The sequence below is a fragment of the Toxorhynchites rutilus genome, chromosome 2 (assembly GCF_029784135.1).
Source record: "Toxorhynchites rutilus septentrionalis strain SRP chromosome 2, ASM2978413v1, whole genome shotgun sequence".
Classification (NCBI taxonomy): domain Eukaryota; kingdom Metazoa; phylum Arthropoda; class Insecta; order Diptera; family Culicidae; genus Toxorhynchites; species Toxorhynchites rutilus.
This window is the reverse complement of record NC_073745.1, coordinates 95625623-95650103: the sequence shown is the minus strand read 5'-3', so window position 1 is coordinate 95650103 and position 24481 is coordinate 95625623. Positions and strand designations below refer to the sequence as shown.

The 24481-nt window shown below is 39.2% G+C and overlaps 1 protein-coding gene across 1 annotated transcript; it reads right to left on the bottom strand.

The window, feature by feature from the left end:
- Nucleotides 1-1118: 1118 nt before the first annotated feature.
- LOC129765957 (uncharacterized) lies at nucleotides 1119-22024 on the bottom strand. The gene is made up of 7 exons (XM_055766413.1): nucleotides 21308-22024; nucleotides 20890-21248; nucleotides 20671-20845; nucleotides 18083-20594; nucleotides 17782-18024; nucleotides 2176-2358; nucleotides 1119-1333 (listed from the first exon to the last, which is right to left on the bottom strand). The coding sequence occupies exons 1-7, from the start codon at nucleotides 22022-22024 to the stop codon at nucleotides 1119-1121; spliced, it is 4404 nt and encodes a 1467-aa protein (XP_055622388.1).
- Between the last annotated feature and the right edge of the window lie 2457 nt (nucleotides 22025-24481).

The window sequence follows — 24481 nt, the reverse complement described above, 5'->3', positions numbered from 1 at the left end:
TTTCAGCATAGATCCACGTTTCCAAGCAATCGAAGGCATGGTTCGCCGAGAAGGACATTCCACTTCTTGAACGACATACTGGCAGACGATTGCAATCCCATATAGAACATATGGAAAATCTTGGCAGAGATGGTTTATGCAAACGGATGACAATTTGACAACATTTCCAGTCTCAAGTCAGTAATTCAGGAATGTTGGGCTATAATCAATATGGCAACACTTTAAAAGCTGTCTGACTCGATGCCAAATCGAGTTTTCAAAGTGATCTGAAATGGAGGTGGACATACTAAATATTAGCTACCGATTGGACTCGAAATTTGCGCACAAATTTTCTTTTGTTGAAATTTTCCACATATTTGAATTACTTAGAAAACAAAAAGTGAATTTATACGTTTTTTTTAGAATGAATTCGATGAAAATAAACAATAATCATCTTTTATGAGCAAAACTGTACAAAGAATTGACTTATTTTTAAAAATATTGAGGAAAAATAGGGCGGGTAATATAAATAAATTTTGGGCGGGACGAATTTCGCCGGGTCAGCTAGTAAATTAATAAATAAGGGGCTAAAAATGAATGGGGTGTAAGTGATCATCGATTTCTCTTCATCGACTATCTCTTATTTTCAATCGCTCCATTCACTTAGTCTGACACCGTATGACATCTACTAAGAGAGATACAATGTGATTTTGAATATCGAACTATGTTTCTGTTTGTGAAATTTCATGGGCACATCAATGCTTTAGAATGTTCGAAAAATATTGAGACGCAATATCTTGTGTTACTCGAATGTCCTGCAGCTGTTGATTGCATTGATTCAATTGATCAGAAACCTGGTCAATTTTATCGAACAATGTTATATTTTCACCAAACTCGAATCAAACTATACTAGCAAAAAGTGATAATTCCCTCTACTTAGCAAGCCCTAAACACATATTTATTGTGAGCGAAATCTTCCACATTGTTTATATTGTGCTGACTGACCATCGGTACCGTCGGAGTTGCTGCCCAAGCCTGGAAGAGGCAAAATTCTCGGATGGACGAACAACTTTTCCTATATTCGGGCTGATGTACCCCGTCTGGGAAAGCAAAGCAGCATAATTGAAAAGTTTTTCTTTTCATTTGTCCTTCTTGTGTGAGAACATTCCCACTCTTCCAGGCGCGCCCCGACTCACACCCTGGCATTCATTTTTCAGAGTGAAATTGCTCAACACTTTCACAGTTCCAAATGTTGGAAACGTTCCAGAAATGAACTCGGTGATGATGTACTGCGGCCCAGGGTAGAACTTCTTCGGATGCCAAATAGTGGCCGTGGCGTGGATATGATTCGGCCCTGAAAACGCACCCGAAAGAAGATTGAAAATTTTGCCTCGATCTATCCCTTTGCCTGTCGGGTCGCCGTTACACGAAGGTGGTGACTTTGTGATTACTTGACTGTCGAGCTGGGATGCTGGGATCTTGAGTTGCAATAATTGAACATCTGATGCCAGGTTTTTTTGTAGTTCCGAAACAATAGGATGAAGAAAGGGACATATTGTCATTCGCAAGAGGATAAGTTAAAACAAAACAAATATTCGTACGAAATTCAACCTCGTGAGCGCATACTTTCACCGAGAAACTGCTTTGAAGCTGAAATGCGCACCCATATTGCGTTATTATGTGAGCTCAAAATCTTCACCGATGAAGTTGTCCGTAACTCATTAGTAGACATGCTGCGTAGTTAGTCGACCTGTTTCAGCATCCACGAAAAAGATATTTGTCACAAACAGCATTTTAATAACCGTCAACTTTCCTCATTAATACACCGCCTCGTTCGTGGGTACTAATGATGTGCCTCCAAACCGTAGGATCATTATAACTCTTCGTGAGTTAGGCTGAAGGCTCATCATACTATTGTACGTGAAACATGTTTTCCAGGAACCCATATTTTGGGTTAGTACAGATTCGGAGAAAAAACTGTTCGGTAACATTCATATGGCACTTTTTTTTTCAAACGTGTATGTGCCGATTGACTGATTTTTTCACGTAATCCGGTTCCAGTTGCAGTAAATCTGCTATCAATTAGCAACTTTTCCCACAAACAATATACCGAGTATTTATTATTGTGTTTCGCCGACTGGACTCATTGCTTCCAATAACCATTCGCTATAAGTACCTCGTACAGAAAATTCATACTTGTTTCAATAAGCACGTACCTCCATCCCTGATTCGAACCCAATGTGATCAGAGTTTGTATTGCACTTGGTCTTGCTTCTCCGGTATCGACACAACCGGGCAGAACCAACGCTCTCGGTGGATACTGTTGATGATTAAGATGCTGTGTGGATGATGATGCTGATGGTGCTGTTACATTGCAAACTGGGAACAAATATAGTTTGCAATGAGAGCAATTTTGTTGCCACAATATTGTACCGACCACTTCAGTTCCCAACACAGTTTCTATGCGTGCAGCGTTCTGCTGCAGTAGCACCCAACATCCAGCAGGGTTGGGAATGAGAAAACGTCGAAGTTTTCATAGCGCACAACCAGTGCAGACAAGCGTCACGTTATGAGCACTTCCAACCAAATCCTTTGGTAATCTTTATCATATTAACAGCAATAATTACTTACCCGATGAATAATCGACTAATGAAAACTTTCCGATGATGAGCTTTACTATGAGTAGCTGTTGATGAAAACCATCCTAAACGGGGCTCTTGCAAAAGTGAAACTCTGTAGTTTGTTGGTTTTTTAATTAATTGGTTTTAAGAAGAGTATTGCGTTAGATGATTTAGCAAACGTTAGCATTATGTGGGCTCTATCATCATTTCATTGGATTCCAATGAATATTTTAGCAGATCTTTGATGAATTTGGAATTGTTGATTATCACAAATTTCGATCGGCCATACTTATTGAATTTTTTGACGTAGAACTACGTCTTTCATTAAGGGTGCCAAATCAGAAAACAGGTCACGTTTTTATGAAATAAAGTTAACGTTAATAACTATTTTTGTCGCGAACGGATTTTGGCGATTTACATACTAAACGAATCGGAAATTCCGTAAGATTTGTTTGATATGCTATAAATTAGATTCCCCTGGTTTGTAGATGGTTAAAATTCATGAAAACTTTAAGCGTTTTAATTTTCCCATACATTTGTTATGTACATTTGTGTGCTTTCCCGAACAGAGCTTTCAATAACGAGCAACTCATCGACGACAAACGGAGGGGAAATCGTAGGATTTAAAGTCTCTGTGAACAAAGGAAAAGATAGGAGAATGAAGGGGAATACTTGCCTAGAATATAAACAGTGGATCTCGCTGAGTCAAACTTTCATTCGGCATCGGACTGTTGAGCAATCCAGTTCACTTTGCTTTCGCTGCGCTTCGATCTAACATTGGACCCCACCAGTGGTAATCCAACTTGGATATCGTCGTTTGGTTTTTCTGTTCGTTTTTCGCGTTATTCGTATCGTGTGTTTTTCTTTCCGCGTCATAAATTGGACGCTTCGCGTAGTGTGTGATGAGCAAGAAGAAGAGGAAGACAGGTTCAAGCCCTGCAAAAAACGAACGCATTGTCAGGGGCAATAAAATTTCGAGACAAGCATCATCTAATGCTGCACGCGATGTTGGTGCAGTGAAAAGCGCTCGCATTGAACCGACCTTTCGCGAGTGTGACACCGCATCGAACAACAGCGGCGCGTCGGTTGAAAATGTAAACGTCGTTACTCAGGCAGCAACTAAAATCAAGCTCCCCCCGCTGGTGGTGAAGGCGGTCGCTCTTGACAAACTCATCAGCCAATTCGCATCGATGGGTGTTACAGCAGAGAACAAGCTGTGTGGCATAAATCAGACTTTTTCCAAGCTGTTAACATTGTTTGTTTTCCGTCGTCATAAGGGCTTCGTTGGTGCCTTTGAGAGTGCATCAATGCATTAAACTGACGTTATGGCGAAGCAGGCGGTAAGGTTGAGCGCCAAAAAATTATTTGGGGAATACCGAGCATCTTGAATGTCTTGTTTCTTTTGAGAATATCGCAAAATGATGAGAAGTGTTTATATTCCTAGTAGTTTCAAGCCACCAATGTATGGCGACTTATATAAAACAACAGTGTAGTTCTACGTCAACAAAGCGGTCGTATACTGGACATAACCTCCTATAACTTTTTTGTTGAAACTCCTAGTTTTAAAAAAGTTTTGCTACAGAACAGAGACAAGGTCTGTCAAAAAGGGCAACCAAATTGCTATTGCCACTTAGAGACCCTAAATTGTACACACAAATAAAACCGTTCCTCCAAGGGTATATGAGTATGCAGCAATCGAATGTGTCATCGCATCGTGCATCTCTGAAGCGAGGTGCTCCCCAGTGCTGCTGCGAAATGCAATTCTAATTTTCCATTTACATACAATGCATTTTTCCTATTTGCTTAGGGCTGTTGATGTAATAGAAATGTCGTGTGCCGGTGGAGGTAAATACCTAAAAGGGGTTTAGAATATTTCCAACTATTCCACTCATGCATTTCATGTGTAGGAACGGTTTGTTGTTTGTGCTGCTTGGTGCATACATATGCCGAGGTATGCTCTAGTTTTGCACTTGCAGCATAAAGTACCAAGTACGAAGATAGCAGCGCGCGAATCACCCGTTCGTACATTGTAAATGCATCGTACAACATATGCATGTCATGATCCGATATGTTGTTGCTGCTGCACCGAACGAAAATCGAATTGTGCTCTTCGCCCCTGCCAGGGTTGGGGAGAATGAATTTGATCCTGGAATAAGATCAGCTGCCTGGAATTGATGATGTGTAATGAAGAAAATTGAATGTCTCACTTTTGCGCTAACGATGTATTCGATCGTTGAATGGGGCGGGAGTGGAAGAGCTCTGGCTATTCCAAACTATTGGTTTCTTGCTAGCTTTCGTTTCCATGTGCTATGACGACTTCAAACGTGTGGCGATGGGATCGTACAATTGCATCGATAAGGCGACTAATTGCTTGTTATGTGATAGGTTGTGATTATATGGGGACGAACAGGGAATTAAGCATGAGCAGAAATAACTATAAAAAGAAATAAAAAGTGATTAAAATGACAAGTAGGTGAAGTCGGCGAATACATAATTCAACTTGTTCGTAATGTGCATCTTAAATGTTCAATATTTTTATCAAAATCCCCACAATATCTTGACAACCAAGTACTGATAATAACATCAATACAACCTATTAATACCAAACCGATATAGTGGTTTTCAAAAATTCTTAACCTTACTTAGCCGATTCAGATGAACGACACATCAAATTAAACCCAATTAGCTAGTCTTTTCGGAAAAAAATAAAACTTGCAAGAAATTAGATTTTGTCTTCGTAATAAATGATTGTATTTGTTTTTCATTGTTAACATGGCTTTGGACTAGAGGCCGCTATATTTTTTTAAATATTTTTTTTGGGTTTTTTACGTAACATGTTCAAAAATCAAATATGTGATTTTTTTCGTTTGTAAGTTACGATTTTTCGATTTCCCATAATTTGCATTTCAAGAAAAAATTTAAAAAAAGTAGTTCAAAAGCCAAAGCCATGTAAACAATAAAAAAAACAAATACAATCAATAATTCCGAAAACAAAACCCAATTTTTTTGCAAGCACCAAGAATAGGTGCAGTGCAATGCAGTGAATACTGCGACAAGGGGTGGTATGTTTGTACATGATGTTCTTGAATTATAAACATCGTGTTTGTTTACACATGTTTATGTTCGTGTTTGGGATAGACATTCAATACTAGCGAAAATCATGTTCGTGGAATGAAATTTTCACATCGCGTGGACATGTGTAAGTGTTTTTCGGAAGACTAATGCGACAATAATCTTAAAAATGATCTGACTTTTGCTGTTCATTTTTCTGATAGTTTCTTCTGGACCATTCCAACCTTAAAATTTTTGTCGCTTTTCAAATGATCTTCAAGTTTAATAGCACTGGACATTGAAACAACGTAAGATTCCTTGCAGATATTAGTAAGATTTTTGTCTCGTTCCTACTTAATAATGAATGCATCTCTTCAATGCCGCCGCTAACGAAAGCCAATGGGTGGTCGAAGGATGTATGATTTTAAGCGGCTTGAGTTCCAACATTTCTAGAATTACCTCGAATTCATTAGTCTTTTGACGTAGGATTACGTCTATCGAGAACATATTGGGGTACAAATTGAAAATCGAAGATCGAGCACATCGTGAAAATTGTCCAATTTCAAATGCTTATTGCTCAGTCATTTCATGATGGATTGATGAAATTTTTGCGTCAATCGATTTCGGCACTCCATAACAATCTTTTATATTGAATAAATAATGTTTGTCATGAAACTAACTATCGAACAATTGAAAAATCTCAACCCCTATCTTAACGAAAATTGATAACTTCTAATTGGTCGACATTGACGACACATGCGGCGGTTCCCTAACAGGGACATCAAAACCAAGCTGCCTGGGGGAAATGGGCATTCCAAATACATGAAAGTAGCGGGAACTTTTGTTCCTACCGAAATGTGTTCCTTAACAAGGACATCAAAACCAAGCTGCCTGGGGGAAATCGACATTGCAAATACATGGAAGTAGGGGGAGCTTTTGTTCCTAGCGAAATGTGTTCCCTAAAAGAGACATCAAAATCAAGGTGCCCGAGGGAAATCGCCATTGCAAATATATGCAAATATATATCTTATATTACATTGGGGAGTTTTTTTTGCTTCATTTCATCCATACATAACACAGGAGGCATTTCGTCTAGGGTCACAGAGGGCGGTTTTCATCATATATCATTCCACTTCGGCATCTTCTATCTGATACGCACCACCCAACGACTGTTTGCCATACTTCTGTCATCATCACTCGGTAAACACTGGTGGAGTGAACAAAAAATACCCAATAACCAAACAAAATTGCCCTTTTCAGGGCCACCAAATAGTTATCAAAGAGTTCAACGATGTAATTCAGATAACCTAACGGAATCCTACGTCAACTATGTGGTCGTGTCTCGGACAGAACCCTCCTTTGATAGGTATATATGTCATTAAATAAATGCTCAATATAGACAGTAGGGTGCCAATAAAAATGATCATCTCTAATTTCAAAAAGTTACCGCATAAAAAATGTTCACCACCTCGAAAAAACACCCTATGCCAAATATCTGCTCAATCGGACTTAAGGGAGAGTGGCGCAAAGCGTTCAAAGTATGAGTTTTTTGAAAATCGAAAAATCACCCAAGGGGCAGGGATGGTAAAAAATCACATTCAACGATCAATGAATAAGTATATCCCTCTAGTCGGATGTTTTTAAATCACCCCCAGCAGGCGAGGCTCTTTTATTCTTCATATGTACACAGAGAGAATACTTGGAACGGTGAGCTACTAAGATCTCAAAAAAGAAATATGAGAGCGGAATCCCAACTGCTTGCACTCTCGAAGCATTACTTCTACTACTCAGGTTTTATCGTGAGTGCAAGCCACAAACGATTAATCCCATTCCATAGAGCGGATGATGAGTTCTTGATCGGAAAGTGTAACAAGAGACGATCAACTGAAATCTTACGACACTCATCGAGGGATTTTTAATTCTCTATTGCACTGTCCGCAGTGAGTGGCTGACTCAGTCTCGTGTCGATTTTATTTTGCTGTCGTCTCCCGCCCGATAAACAGCAGACGGGTAATGGATGCAATTGATTAATTTTATTACCAGCAGATTTGGGCGAATCTCATCCCGCCCAAAATCGTTTTTAGATTCCAATAATTCTGAACATTCACATTTCTCTCCAAATAATTTTTCCAACAGTAATTCAATTAGTGACTTCACGAAACACCTTTCGAATTCGATTGAATTTCAGACCCTTTTTTATTTTGTAGATAAAACGGATCACATATTTGATTAATTCAATTCTGTGTGGTTACGTTCTTCGTTGCGAATAAATGTAATGAAATAGTATGGACGTATGATATTCATGTATCGTGGACTTCCGACATATGTGGCAGTAGATTTGTCGAACGACTAATGTTTTTTTATATCCCTTCAAACTTGTTGCATCTCTCAAGTGTACATACTGCTTTGACCGCAGATTTGAATGGTAGAATCTGGTTAATTTCAGGTATTCAGTCTTCATATTGTCGAATGAATACTGTTGGAACAATAGGTATCGCAGCAAATGATTATCAACATCTTACCTTATCATCAAACGGTATGCGAATAATTTCAGTGAACTGACGGCATTGGAATATATGCTTTGTGAGGACCACACAATTATTATCAGAGCGAATAAACGTCCGACTGGAAGTCATGAACATCAATTCAATGTGCCCAAGATAAATTTATCCTTTGAAGGTCATTAACCTTTCTAAAGATGATCAGATGGAATATATTCCAATGTCGTCTGGAATAACCTGTCCAACACCTTATGATCGTAATATTGTTTTTGCTATTATTCTGATGTTTCATAACACGGCACTCTATTGATTATTCGCCGAAAATGAATAAAAAATATCCTTGAAGTTAGCCTACGGTTTTAGTAGCAGTGTAATATGGTGAGCCAGTCTCAGGATAAGAAAACATTTAAAAATAAAGCTTTTTTTTTTGAATGAATCAATAGTAAAACAAAACGTCAAAAAATATTCAGCTTTGTGATAGCAGATAATCATTATCCATTTGAGTTGTATGAGTATTCCATTCCCCCACAAACTGTGGATAGTCTATCTGCATACAAATTATGTAGAGTGCCACAATCCAAAAAAATTATGAGCAAATATTTACGTGCTTAAACAAAAAAACACATGTTGACATATTTGCGCTAATTTATGTTTTTTTATTAATTCAAGGTAATCAAGGTCTTTTCTAGACACCAGTTTACTCGGCCCCGAAAAAAGTGGTCTGTATTTGGGCAGGCGGAAAAATATATCTCGCAAGACCACGTGTTCGATGTCGTAAAAGCCTTGGCCAATAACGCATTTACATTAACTCATAAAATTAGTGATTTGAGAGGGATTATTGTTTGTAGTCTCTTGATTAATTTAAACACCATCTGAGAAATCCTCCGTGAAACATGAAACATTAAAGTCGTCCTATCTGCTGTAGCGCATTTTTTTTATTTTACCCAGTTTCATCGAAGTAAACGCGCTCGGAAAGGAAAATTGAACGCCCGGATGAGAGAGCGAGAATCGTACGTCATAGAGACACTCATTCCCATGGAGCAAATTCTTGTTAGGAGTTGAAAGCAAAACGAGGAAGGAGAGTAACTCAATTATTCGAACTAGTTTCAGTCTAGCAATGCTTTGGTCAACTCAGAGTTACCAAGAGAAAATCATTTGGTTATGATGGGTGAGGATTAATAGTTAGTCGCAGTTTGCACAGATTACGATCTGTGCAGTTTGCGATTAATCGTAAATCACATCATGCTCCCTTGTTTTCCATCCTTGCCAAGGGGGGAGTAAGGGAAATCGGGGCTTCTGAAAAAAAAATTTGATGCCAAATGTCTTAAAATTGCATAAAACGTCGAGATCTAGTGTCATCTCGAAAAAAAAATTTCTCCAAAATCGACACTCTGAGACTTTTGGGTTTTTTTCGGAATACGAAACGAAAAGTATGGTTTTGGGTGCCAATAAAAATAGTTATCTCGGTTTTTCATTCGGAACTTGCTACGAAATGTTGATTTGAACGATAATATACCCTATGCAAAATATTAGCTCTTTCGGACTTTATTTACTGGTATCACAAACGTTGAAATTTTAGTTTTTTTTTGAAGAACGAAAAGTCACCGAAAATCCATGTTTAAAAAAATTTTTTTGATGCCAAATGTCTTAAAATTGCATTACTCGTCGAGATTTACAGTTATCTCGAAATTTTTTTATGTCAATAAAAATTTTTTTTGGCGCTTGGCCGATTTTCTGTCTGAATAATCGATTTAAAAAAAAATTTTGGCATCAATTTTTTTATAAACCAAGATTTTCGAAGATTTTGCGGTTTTCAATAAACTCAAATTTTAACGTCTGCGACACCTTGCATAGGGTATGTTGTCGTGCAAACCAAAATCTTGTAACAAGTTCCGAATGAAAAATCAAAGTTATCGACGATGGAACGCGAAAGGCGAAAAAAAAATCGCACAATCACATTGAGAACCCGACGTGGTCGGGAGGAAAGATTGCAAAATTCCTCAAATTTCCAAAATCGACGGTAAATACCGTACTCAAACGTTACCGGGAGACATCGAACACCGATGAAAACCTACCAGGGATGCATGGAGGGCTGGGTCAAGCGTTGACACATGTGTGTTGCTTCAGATGAATCGTATTTTGAAAAAGATAAAATAAATTTGCCTGAAATTTAACTCTATTTTGTTTTATTTAAAAAATCCCGGTACTTTCTGATCATAGGGTACGTAAAACTGGATTTTTAGATAAATAGTCGGTAGCAAATTTTACCTTGTCACGCATAGGGTAGGCTCAAATTTGTTTACGCAGATAAATTTGCCCGTAAGTTGATGATTTGGCTAGGGATCTGTAGTTGTGGAACGAAGACAATGGTTGTCATCACTGGGGCAACAATTACAAGGAGGAGTGTCTTCAGAACAGCATTTTGCCATTCATTCTATCACACAATAGTCCAGTGAAGTTCTGGCCTGATGTGACAAGCTGCCATGACAGCCGGGATGGCTTCAAGTGGTAGGGGTAGTGGGGGCAAATTGGTCATGGGGGGCAAAGTGGTCACCTGCTTGTTTGGTGGTATAACTTTTGAATAAAGAGGTCGTATTGATAGTCACCTTATGTTTGAAGAATTTAATAACTTTTGAGTCACCCTGTACTTCAGTAGAGCCGTTGCATGCCAAAATACAAACAAAAACAGAAACTACTCACTCGATAGCCATTCGGCCGTAGTTATGTGCGCATGGTATCTAAGAATTTCTCGTGAAATTTAGTTTATTCAATCTGATATATTGGAAAAATCATCAGTTTGAACGACTGTTCACATATTCTAGGAGAGGTGAACAGATATTTTGCTTAATCTCAGCGATTAATTAGCATAGAAATTATTTTGATGTTTGTTTGCTTACAATGTTCTGGCGGAACATTATTTGTTTATTACTACGTTTTTGTATGCAAGAGAAAATTTAAATTGAGACTTTAGGTGAATAGACCAAGCTTGTTTCATACATGTACCTACTATATCAAATATGATTTGAACAAATTTGGACGAAAAAAAACGCATAAATCTATCCCATTTAGCTTGATATGTGCGGGTGACCACTTTGCCCCCATTAGGTGACCACTTTATCTCCAAGCAAAAAAAAAGTTCGATTTTTCACCTTTTTATACAATGATGAAAAGTGTACTATTTTGTATTTTTATAGTAAAAGCCGTTTGCTATCTTGAAGAACAATGAGTTGAACTGTAATATTCTTCGAGAAACGGGAATTGAAGCGGTATGTGGGCGCTGGAAATGGACATATTCCTTAGGGTGACCACTTTGCCCCCACTTCCCCTATATGGAGTACAAAATCGGTTTCATTGAAAAAACTATCAATCCACCAAATTGTTCGGATTTTCGAGAGATATTGGACAATATCAAAGGCAAATTGAAGGCAGAACTATCAAAAAAACAATTCAAATGCACCACTTATCCATGAAGATAGCAAAAACAGTTACAAGCAGTACTGTTCAGAAAATGATGGGTGGTATCACACGAAATGTTCGAAAAGTCATCCGAACAGATGATGAATAATTTTCATGTTTTTTAACTCAAAGTTGATAAACCTACAAAATAACATCCTTTCCTTTTTTGTACGTTATTTCTATGCTGAGAAATGTCCTAATTTATGCGACCAAAGTGTAACTGAAACAGGCTTTAACTGTAAAACATCGCACGGCTATTCGCGGTCTATTTCGGCGCCCCTCCGCCCCTCTGTATTGGCACCATGCATCTGTTTTACATTGCATGAAGAGCCCAGGTATGCGTAGTGAATAATCAAAAGGATATTGATGTAATGTGGTGTTGAGTGTTTCAATTATTCGAAATTCAGAGAGAGGTTATTGGTTTTATTAATGTACGGACAGAAGCAACTACTCATGACGGGTGTTTTTTCTCAATTGAAAGATGAAATATAATAATTGGGAAATATAACTGTAGGAAAAAATGCTATTCAAAATTCCTGGAGCGCCCCCGACAAATGCCGGGTTTGCCGCCCGCACACTACGCCACTGCTCGTACCCACAAACACTCACATCCTAAATTTGGCTTCATTTGCTTGATTAGTTCTCGAGTTATGCAGAAGTTTGTGTTTCATTCGTACGGTAGCCCCCCTGCCCTTAGAAAGGGATTAGGTGTGTCGAACCATCTTACAAATATTTATTGTTCCCTATAACCTTCATATGCAAATTTCGGTTCCTTTTGATTGATTAGTTTTAGAGTTATGCACACCAACCCCTTCTCTCCTCCCTCCAAAACCGCCACATGCCAAATTTGTTTCCGTTTGCTTAATTGATTCTCAAGTAATGCAGCAATTTGTGTTTCATTTGTATGGCAGCCCCTCCTTAGAGAGGTGGAAGGAGTGTTGAACCACCTTAGAAACATTTCTTGCCTCCTAAAATCTCCGCATGCCAAATTTGATTTCGTTTGCTTGACTTGAGTTATGCACAAATTCATGCTTCATTTGTAACCCCTACATATCAATTTTCATGTCGATCGGTTCAGTAATTTCCGAGTTCATAAGAATCAGAAAAACAGACAGGAAGACAGACAGACAAACAAACCGATAGTAGCTCTCAGATTTTCGTTAGGAGTGGTAATTTTATTCTTTATCGTAAAACATTGGACTTGTATTTTTTAATTTTTTTTATTAGGGTATCCATTCCCGTTTTAGGGTGGTCCAAAAAATCATTTTTTTCCAATTTTTCCCAAAAATGACTTTTTTAAAGAAAATCATAACTTTTGAACCACTTAACCGACTTAGGTGATCGACATATCAAATTGAAGTCAATGAACAAGCCTTTTATTAATAAATATTGAACTTGCGAAAAATATGGAATTTTTGAGACCGCAATGACTTAATGACTAATTTAAATCAAAGTGGTCTCATCATAAAATTGAGATGATAACACCGAAAATGTGTATGCCCTCAGAATAATATTATCACGCTTTGTGTGGGATAACTTTAGATTGCAATCTTTTCTTTTTGTTTAGCGTGTCTTTTCCATCCGCTCCTCCATTGTCACAACACTGCCATTACCATCACCCAATGTATTTTGTCAAAGCAACTAAGAAACTTTTCATATCCTCGTAGCGAAAGTTTTAATGTGAACGTCTACGTATTAGCTGTGAGTTTGCGGGTGCACGGAGGTTCTTTCAAGTGGAATTTGTGGTTACAAATTTCATACTCTTCACCGCTTCACCACTCTACATAGTTGACGTTCCGATGTTTCGTGCAACGAAACGTGCAGAGAAATCATTTTAATTTTTCCGCTCTGTTCCAGATTCACCACCGATAATCGCCTTATTCAAATCCGAGTGATGCGGTTTATTCTCATGCAAATTTATGAGCATTAAACTACGTGAAAAGCAGAACAATCGAAATTGCAGCGGCTGTGCGAAAAGTCTGTCATTGTGATAATGTTTCTCGGATGTGAGTTAAAGGGAAGCATGAATCCTTCACGGTAGGCTTTGTAGTCGGCGCTTCAGATCCGGTTCCACTCTCTACATTCATTAACGGGCAGCATTCGGATGCAGCAAAGGAGAAAAAACACGCTCAGATGTATTATCAACCCAGAAATGAGAAGAGAGAGCGCATAAAACTTAGGCCGGTCGGATGAAAGAACCCTCCTGCTGTTGCTTGTACTAGAGCAAGATCATACAAATGTAACGAAAATATGCAAATTAGTGCTCTACGATTCGGTGAAACGGGAACTGCTGCTGCGCTACAATGTCGCTAAAGTGGAAACGTGTAGCAAAGGAAACGAAATCATGTAGCGGAAGGAAGCAGCTAGGAAGTGTACATAATTATAACTTTTTCGTTGTTCTAAGTCGGTGCCTGTACTCGAGAAATCATAACGTCGTAGGAATTTAATTTGAAACGGAATGAAAACGCATCCTTAACACTTTTTCATCTCGAGATGGGAACGTTGGAATTGCTCTATTTTAATTTGCAGCTGAATTTATGACAATGCAGAGCAGAATTGTTAACTACGCGATGTTATTTTGGCGTTCGGAACAGTTGAAAGTATTGCATTTATATTAGGTGCCGTAATGAAATACCGGACTCGTTAGTGGAATTTAAAACAGCAGAGTGAAACGTAGCCCCGAAGGATCTCGTTAGAGCGTATTCCTTTCAGATTGGGGATGAAACTTTACGATATTCGATGTTTTTGCAATGATACACATAAAAAAAGGCATGGGGCTGTTCTCAGAAATGATGCGGCTAGACATTTGACCATAGTTTGGTGGATATTTTCGTGCCCCCACTCTTTTTGAAGATGTCCAAGTGGTATGGGGACAGCCCTTAATCAGTTCTCAGTTTTCGATAGGAGTTACTATGCTGTGCGAAGGGTAAGCTAAAAGTACGTTAACTACAATGTCGTAAAACCCAATGCGGATGACGTATCAATAACCAAATTGAGTAGTGATTCCGATTCGTGTAGATCTAATTCCGGGCCAACAGAGTATTCTAACCCAAACATGCAACAAAAGCGATTCTGGTTGTGCATCAGCATTAACACGTTCGACGCCCAACGCGACATTTTTGAGTTTCTTGCAGAGCCCAACTTGCGATTAAATTATTAAATGAAGATCAAACTTAGTTTATAGATAACTTTTACATGATTTAAAAATGTTTGTTTTTCAATTGAAGACGAATTGATGACAATAACACATGCCAAAGTCATAGTATAGGGGTTTTGCAAAAAACTGCAGTACAAACCATCCGTACTATAAGTTAATAAAAAGTATAGTATAAACAGTATGATATTATGGTTAAGATTTAATAATTTTTCTTCATATCCTATAGTTAAATTTAGGTTCCTATTCTATCAAATTCCTTCTAAAAATCTTACTCAATTTGAGCGAGGAAAGTGTCACCCATATCTGGGTGACGGGGCGTCGAAAGTGTTAACCTGTTACTATTTTTGGGTTGAAGTTTTCCACGCCCAAGGGTAGCAGCTTTCGTCTCACTTGGGGAGGACTATTAAGCCTCGTTCATCCGTTGACATATGAACCCATCGATATTGGTTCAATCAGTGGCAACCGAGAGTGACGAATAGAATATAAAACCCGAATCGCAAATGAATAAAATATTTTTCGATTTATCAGTTCCTGTGTCACACGGTTCACTGCTGTGATCGTTTTTCGAAATGGAAGCAGTTGATTGTGTACGCCAGCATATCCCAACAGATGAATGTTGCGATTAGTTCCAATTCAGCGAGGAACGTAATCAATCGGAATTAATACTTAGCACACCGACGCGACTAACATTAGTATTTTTGAATATCACGTTGAAATTAAAATCACAGCGCGAATAATCATTCGAAAAGATTGCCAGGTACTATGTGCATAAGTGTTTATCTTTGCATATTTTAGCAGGAAAAAATAATGTTTTCCAATATTCATTTCCTCCGGGATTAATATTCGTTCATTACTATGCACCCTCTCGCACTCTTCCGATACCCAATCGACGCAGAGAATACACGGAGGAGGGACAGTTTTAAAGAACGCCATGTCGAAAGAAATGCAGGGCCCGAAATCCTGGAAGATGAAAAGTTGTAAGGTGTTGTGCCTAGGACACGACCGCATTTTCGACGTAGAACTACGCAATAGATTTACATATTAGATATATAATATATTAATATATCATCACACGATTGAACAGCGCTGCCAACCCGCACCAGAATTTCTCTTTCCCACTCAGATATCGATCACAAACTATAAACACTTTTGCTCTTATATTCCGCTTGAGGTGGAATCGAACCCCACAACATTCAACAGAAAGGTTTTCCTAAGGAGATTTGAAATCATACTTTCATGAAATATGCGTTGTATCTAAATAAATGCAGTGTATATTTATATTCAAAATTTCTGGATACCCTTCCATATCCGCACTAGCTTCCTTTTTATCTCCTCTTCCTCTTATATTGAGTTGTGTGTGTTTATGTGTTTGAAATCAGCATTAGACATGAATGATATCGCTCACTCGCAACTGTGGTTTCAATTCATCTTTTTTTTTGTTTCTCGCCTTTAGGTTCGTGATATTCGTGATATCCTACCACTTGCAGCTCAGTTAGCAAACTCCATCCGCCACAGTACTTCCAAACGACGTTTATCGTTTTATAGCTTTGCTCTCTTCAGACACACTAATGATAACTTACGTAGTATTGTGTAAATGCTATTTTCGAATTCAATTGCATTCAACATATTTGCTTTGTAAGTAAAATGTTTAAACAGTTGCATGTAAGATCAATTCATGCATTGTTATAGATTATGTTCTACATTACAAGTAAATTTTATGAACGTCCTACAAGTTTGACATGATGCCTTGGACTACCAAAATATGCCAATTTCCCTCTGAAATGATTGCACATCTCATGTTTACGTAGTTCTCGAACTGCGAAAGTTCATTCAACTTTTAGTATCTGAAATGACGATTTCCCAGGCTTCTCAGTTTTAAAGTACGTTTTAGGGAAACATATTCCGGTCTGCACAATGACAAGCGAGTACAAAAGTACTTTACACCAAAAAATACCCCCGACTTGCATGTATTTGCAAAGCGAATAGCCCCCGGCACATTATTTGTGAAGTCCGTGTGAGGGAAACACAGCTCGGTGGGAACAAAAATACCCCCGACTTGCATATATATTTGCGAAGCGGATTTCCACAGGTACATCGATTTTGAAGTCTGTGTTAAGGAAACCGTAAATCGGGCCAATAAAAACTTGGCAGTTAGAGCGTTTAGATAACGCTTAACATTTTACAATTATTCAATTATCATCTCATGAAAAATAACATTTTATCAATTGTGATAGACGCATAGAAATATTTCCTATCAATTGATGCAAACATTTTCCGATCTATTAAGAAATGTTCGAGTCAGAAGCATTCAAATACGGGTAGGTTTAGCACACAAATCGGCAGAACAAATGTATGGGAAAAATAAAATTTTTCAAATTTTCTTGAATTTAAACCGTTTAGAAATTAGCAAATTGTAATGTATAACATATCAAACAAATCTTAGAGAATTTTCGATTCGATTGGTATGCAAATCATGAGAATTCGTTCTCAGTGAAAATAGTTATTAACGTTAACGTTATTTCAAAAAAACGTGACCTATTTTCTGATTTGGCCCCCGTCCTGGAAGACGTAGTTCTAAGTAAAAAAAAAGTCACAGGAGGGTTGTGTCTGAGACACGACCGCATAGTTGACGTAGGATTACGTTAGGCTATCTGCCACATGCTGATTTTGGATACGTTTGAGAAACTATATTGTTAAACTCTTTGATAATGATTTGGTGGCTCTGAAAAGAGCCGTTTTGTTTGATTGTTAGGTATTGTTTGTTCACTCCACCAGTGATTAGTCCTTGGATGATGCGTATCACGATAGAAGTGGAATGTAATATGTTGGAATCCGTCCTCTGTTGACCTGGACGAGCTCCTGCGTTCTGTATGTATGAGATGATGAAAATATATACGGAGAATGAATGAATAAATAGTAATTTCTTTGTGTAAGTTGTAAAACATACCACAATTTTATGTTTCCAGTACTGTTAGAATAGGTCTGTGGTATGAGAAGTATGAGCAATATCTCTTACATTCCGCTCGCACATTCCTGGTGAACGTCAGATCGATGCAAGAACCTCCGTTGGTAGTTGCGAGGGAGGGATCAGACGCTAAAGTCAAATGCAGGTATTTCAACATGAAATCGATAAATTCGACATTCTCCTGCTTCGAAACATCAATGTTGAAATCCCCGGTGACAACGAGGGGCATGGTTGATTTTGAATACATCATCAGGTGACGCGTCATGATGTATTTTTTCTGTTTAACGGTGGTACCTGAGAAGAGCAATATAGTTATTTTTATTTTTCGGTTATGATGTCTCGAATATTATACCTGGTGAAATGTACACACAAAAAAGCAGCGCACTGGTGTTATTAATGGTGATTTCAGCAGCACAAACGTCGCCATGTTCATCGGCTACTTGAAGTAGGGCATCATAACTTTCGTTAAGCTTATCGATGGTATGCGGAATAGCGTTAACAAACCCAACATTATTTTTGTAAATCGCAACGCCACCAGCTCTTGCACTAGCTCGCTTCGATTTATTGATGCACGTGAACCCTGATATTTCAACTGATGCATCATCGTTCAGCCACGTTTCACTCAACGCCAGCAAGTCCACCCGGGTTATGACATGATCGGAGGAGACGTCTGATGAGTGCGCATGGAGACTTTGCACATTTATACTCATCATCTTGCACGCAGAGCTGCGGGTCTCTATCATTTCGATAATCTCTTGTCCGATGGTACGCAACCGGTGATTGGACAAACGTTGAAGCTCCGTCCGTAGTTCCTGGATCCTTGGTGACGTGGTTCCCTTCGCGTGGTGAAATTTGAACAATCCTTTGGCATTGGTTAGGTAGAGTCCCTCAAGTGCTGTTACCCTGGATAGCCCAACATACACTAACTGTTGTTCTTGTCCCTTTTCGTACTCGTACACAATCTCCGAAAATGTGCCACCTTGAGACTTGTGTACGGTAAGGGCACTTGCACTCACCACAGGAAATTGGATTCGTTTGCATTTGACGTTAGAGCTTAGAGTGACATTTGCTGTCCGCTTGCTGATCGGAGTCCATTCAGGTTGAAGTATGCCAGGTTTAGCGTAAACAGCTGGTCTCGATTTTATTCGAAGGGTCTTCCCAATGGAGTCATTCTCGAATTCCATCCAAAGCTTGACAATGGACTGTTGTGGGTCATCTTCATTGTGCCCCAAATACTTCAGCTCACCAATTGCGCCGTTCACGATGCCATCTTCAACGTCGACATTGGTGGTGATCATAAACGGTGCTCCAACTGCAAGACGTAGTAGATATGGCAGACCGCCAGTCTCCACGACACTCATCTTGTTTACCTTGGAGCGTGCACTAGCTAGTTGAGTAGCGTTCCTGTATCCGGAATAAATATCGTCAGCCACACAGTCTACTGTGTCTCGGTCTACCAACGCTTCTGAGTTGTACCGTTCAACATCAGCGTTTCGATGGAAGAGACGCACTGCACCAGGAACGTTTTGCTTACACCATTCAGCTGTTCGGAACCTGCTTTCGATAAGCTCAGTTTCCTCTAGAGTGAGTGGTTCCCCATTCCCAATCTTTGTTAGTATAGAGGAGAACTGTGCATTTGCTTGTCGCATCACTCTGATCAACGGGAAGAAGGAAAGTGATTGCCACAACACTGCACCGTGCATCGAATTGGCACGAGGTTTATACACTGGTCGGGCGTTAACTGGAGGTAACTGCCTAAGATCACCGCAGAACACGATCTGTATACCGCCGAACGGTTCGTCAAAATTTCCCGTTATTTCCTGGAGGCGAACGTGGATAGTGTTCAGCACATCAGCACCAATCATGCTTACTTCGTCGATGATGACAACGTGAATTTTGGAAAAAGCGCTACGGTACAGCTGCAATGTTTCGGGACACAGCTTCGTGCAGTTTCTCCTGGACATCGTGATACGGAAATCTGAATGGACCGTAGTTCCACCAATGGCGACGGCCGCTTTACCAGTTGACGCACATGCAACATATGCGTTGTTCTGGCTGTTTTGTGTTTGGCTGAAGCGATTGACAGTCTCCATCAGGATGCGGAGTGTGAATGTTTTTCCACATCCAGCAGGTCCAGTGAAGAAGATCTGCATGGGCTTCTCATCTCCATCAAAATTGTATAGAGAGTGGATTAGTTGTAAAATCAAATCCCTTTGCTCTGGATTAGTAGCACGCACCAATGCACAATAGTCCTGCTTTGACATGAGGTGGGAGCGCTGCTTTACAACTGCCGCTAAGGGTCCAGTGGGCAAGTTGTGAATGTCGTCGTTGTTTGGCTCCATTACGATCGTACGGGCGAACTCATCGCGCTTACTGCTAGCAACCTCCTGCTGCTCTTCATTTGCAGTAGACAGGCGAAGGTATTCCTCCACGACCTGATCCAGGTTGATCTCGCAGTCATAATGTTTACGCTTGGCGAGAATAGTCGTCTCGTTGTCTTCATACAGAGCAAGGAATTTGTTGTGATCCAGAATATCACAGACTTCATTCCTGAATGGCAGAAAAAGTAACACCATTTCTCGTTTATATTCAACTAGTTCCGCCATACTGTATGAGCACCATCGCAGCACACGGGGTATTCTTCGCATCTTATATGAGTTCTTTCTGCCCCTTTCCTCTGTATAATGGGCAGCAAAGTCCACCAAGCATACCTCGTCCATCCCTTCACGCGATTGATATCGTTGAATAATATTGAGAGTCCAAACATCAGTGGAATCATTCTCTAGCCCTTCTTCATCCATTTGTTTTATCCGTTTCCTGGATTTGATGCGCTGATGCGGCCACATTGTCGGAATAAATTCCACCTATTGTGAAATTATGACAAATATTGATTGTTAAAATTAGTAACTATGAGAAATTTACATGAAGATAACACATTACCTTACGGCTAGCTTCCGACATTGGTTGGCGAAGCAAATACCATGCAGCTTCCTGGGCAGACATTTCCACCGTGTTGAGCATTTTAATGCTGACCTTTTTAAGCAAACCGTTGTAGTCCTGTTCAGGATGCTCTTCCTGGAGTTTTATCAGTTCGCGATGCAAACTGCTTATACCCCTATTCGTTTTGTTCACGTACTCAACGACATAGGCAGCACAAACTGCAGTTCCATGTTGGAACGCAGTATCTTAGCGATCCACGGGTTGAAAGGATTGCTGGAAGGAAGCTGTGTCATTGAACGTTTCATAATGACGGTCGGTCGGCGGATGGACGAACGTATAACATCGAGATAATAGTCGAAAGTGCAGTTAGAGTCAGCAAGGAACGCTTCTAGAGTGTCGAAAACCTTCGTTTCTAGGGTATCCCGCATTTTGGCAGCACGTCGACTCAATTGATCTCGTCTGCCATCACCTGCCGTGATTGGGATCAGAACTCTAGTTTGATCCATCGGCCAGTATGGTATGTTGAACCGGCACCGCTTATCATTGCGTTTAAAGCAAGTGAAGGTATGTTTATGAACCTGATAATGTCCAAGTAAGTTAGTAATCATGCCTCAAACTTCATACCATTTAGATGTACCTGATTGCTGTAGGTTTCAGGTAAATTCTCAGAACTAACGGAGCAGAGGAAATCTATTAACTCAACAGTTCCAGGCATATTCTCCGACATCTGTTCACGGGGATCGTTGGCCAACCAAAGAAGAATGTGCGCATGTGGACTTCCACGGTGTTGAAATTCTATGCGTTTGAAGTAATCAACAACAAAGTATTCACCGAAAGGACTGTACCTTGTGGATGAGAGTAACATCATAACCACATTGACCAGCTTGTTGAAGTATGCACAACATGTTACCGGATCTTCGCTTACAAGCGAGGCTCGTTGCAATGCAGTAAGTTGTTGCATCACATCTGAAACACCTGCCTCATTGCTCCCGTTGGACAATATGTGCAATATGGTAAGCAGGTGCGACCATCGAACTTCGCTTGCGCTCATTGTCAAAAACATAGTTGGCTTTCCCAATTGACGAATCATAGCGAAGACGTCTCGTTTTCTTTGCTGCCAGTATTGAACGGAATTGGGAATAGATTTCAGAAACGATAGGTTATGCTCGATGCATTGCTCCAAAAACGCTTTGTCTTGTAACTGAGCACGCGTAATATTGGCTGTACCCATGCATTTGAAGGTGTTCCTCAACCCTTCAGATACTCTTAAACGCATGATCTTCACCGCCATGTAAAGAATATGTTCCGGCTTCGCCCCTCGTCGATCACGGCGTCTAATTTCGCTGGTAGCCATCATGAATGGAGTTACGCGAACCTCAGAACTGAACGTTCTCGGATGACCCAGTTAAATATCTGGGAAAGCCAACTCTTCAGCATACTCGTCATAGATGATAGAGAGCGGAGTTTGATTTTGCCCCGGTGCGATCTCGAGGCACTTGTCTTCATCCCACAAGAGCGTGTGTTGTTGGCCGATCAGAAGCTCTGTGTCGTTCGAAGGGTCAATGACCTCTAAATCAATCTGATGTGATCCGGGTTGCTGCACTTGTCCGATAGTCACCAGATTCTCTTCGTTGATGACAATGTTGTTCTGTCGATACAACGGTGTGGTGACAAGATAGTTAAGCCAAGCCTTAACCGTTCGTTTCTTGACGTATCTGGACAAATAACTAGATTTATGGATCATGTGCTTCTTGATAGACACATTGAACGCATAATCATCATCCAATTGGCGGGGAAGCTCGTTCACCATCTGGGCCACATCCACAGGAACGTTTATAATTTGCCCAACGATCGCCAAACTACCTGCATCATACAAATAAGTTGAGTATATGGAATTAAAAAATTAAAAAAAATTAAAAATGCATTCTACAAACCTACTGCATGGCGTAAGCGACGAAGTTGCATAAAATTTATTCTCGGTGAAACTAGTCTTGCAGTCAATGGATCTAGTGGTGGTAGATTTGGTGGAAAGCAAGGATATGTGAAACCGTTCCATTGTGACAAAACCGGAATCGAGCCACGTTTCAGGCTGCTGCGACATGTAACACATGCTGAGAAATCTTCGACTGTGACAAAATAGTTCGTCGCCAATAAAACGGCGGCCTCGGGATTGGTGATTGGTTTAAGATCATTCCTGAACCAAATTCTGGCACAAACGTGACAAACATAACCGAACTCATTTTCCATGAAGCGTTTCTCGAATTCCCGGTCAGCAAGATCGAAGTTGGGATCTTCTTGAATGGAACGTGGCAATGGAATCTCATCGTTGTCACGCTCATAGAATGCGTCTTCTTCCAAAGTAATATGAACATCATTAGCTTCTTGCGTGGGATACGGTGCGGGAACTCCATTATCACGAGATACATCAAGCATTACAATAGCATCATCGACATTTGATTCTTCATGCGCAGAGGGCAAAGAGTTTTGGCCTGGTATAGCACGAGCGATGTTGAATTCTTTTCGAAGAAACGCGATAAGAGAATTAATTTAAGGCACAATTTAACACTAACAACACAAAAAAAAGTCGTTAATCGCAGCATTCGCACTACTTTAACCGAATGTGTATAAACAAATGTTTTGTTAAAGGAATCGAAGCTAATATTTAGAACAATCGTTATAAAAGTTGACAAAAGATGATTTTCAATTTTTATTTAATAAAAGTTTGCTGAAAGACCTGATATATATCAAGTGTTACTCTAACACCATCGATATACAGAGTTTTTCAATTGACAATTGCAAAACTCGCATTATGTTGACCGAATTTGTGTAAGCGCATCTTTCTTGTTAAATAAATGAAAGCTATAATATCCAGAGCAATCATTCCTGAAGTTGGCAAAAAATGTACGGTAACCAATCGTGAAAGAAAGAAGTAGAAAGTGGCGTAATATATCAACAACACTCTTTCACACTATGAAACCAGCATGTCCAAAGATAATTTCAAATTGTTAAAATTTGAATCAAAATAATTACATGATGGAATTTTAATTCTTGAAATACCTGGTACTGTCCCATACTTAAACACTTTCCTTTGAATTTCATAATATTTTCACTAAAAACTCATTGTTATAATAATCATCACTATCGAAAAATTATTTTTTCTCAAAATTTGCAAAAAAAAAATGGTTATAAAGGTCACATATTTCGATTGGAAATGCTAATTTTTATTCATGTTTTTTATTTCTAAAGTGTGCTTATCCGACCCATTACCATTTTCGTTTCAAAACCAACAGAACACGAAGTAAAATGCCTCAATGTGAGTAACACTTAATACGATAGGTATAACATATGGGTAATCACTTTTCGAATATTGTTTCAATTTTTCTCGTCGCATGAATTGGGAGGAGACTAACACAACAAAAATATACATTGGTTTTTATATATGAAGGTGGAAATAAATTGTTTCACATTTGAAATCGTTTTCAACACAACCGCTACCATATTCAATTTTACACTTACACTTTTGCCAAACATTCGATCATTGTAATGAAATTTCACAAAGTTTCAAATTTATATTTTATCTACTAGAGTTAATCGTATCACTCACCTTAATCGCATTATAAAAATCATTTTTCGAATATTGTTTCACTTTTCTATTTTTTCGCCGCATCAACCTTTCTTGGGCGAATCCCAACACAAAAAATAAACAGATCAATTCAAACGATCCGTTTTCGAGCACGAACAATCATTAGTTTTGATATAGGAATGTAGAAATAAATTGTTTCATATTTTACGTAATTTTTAATACAATTGC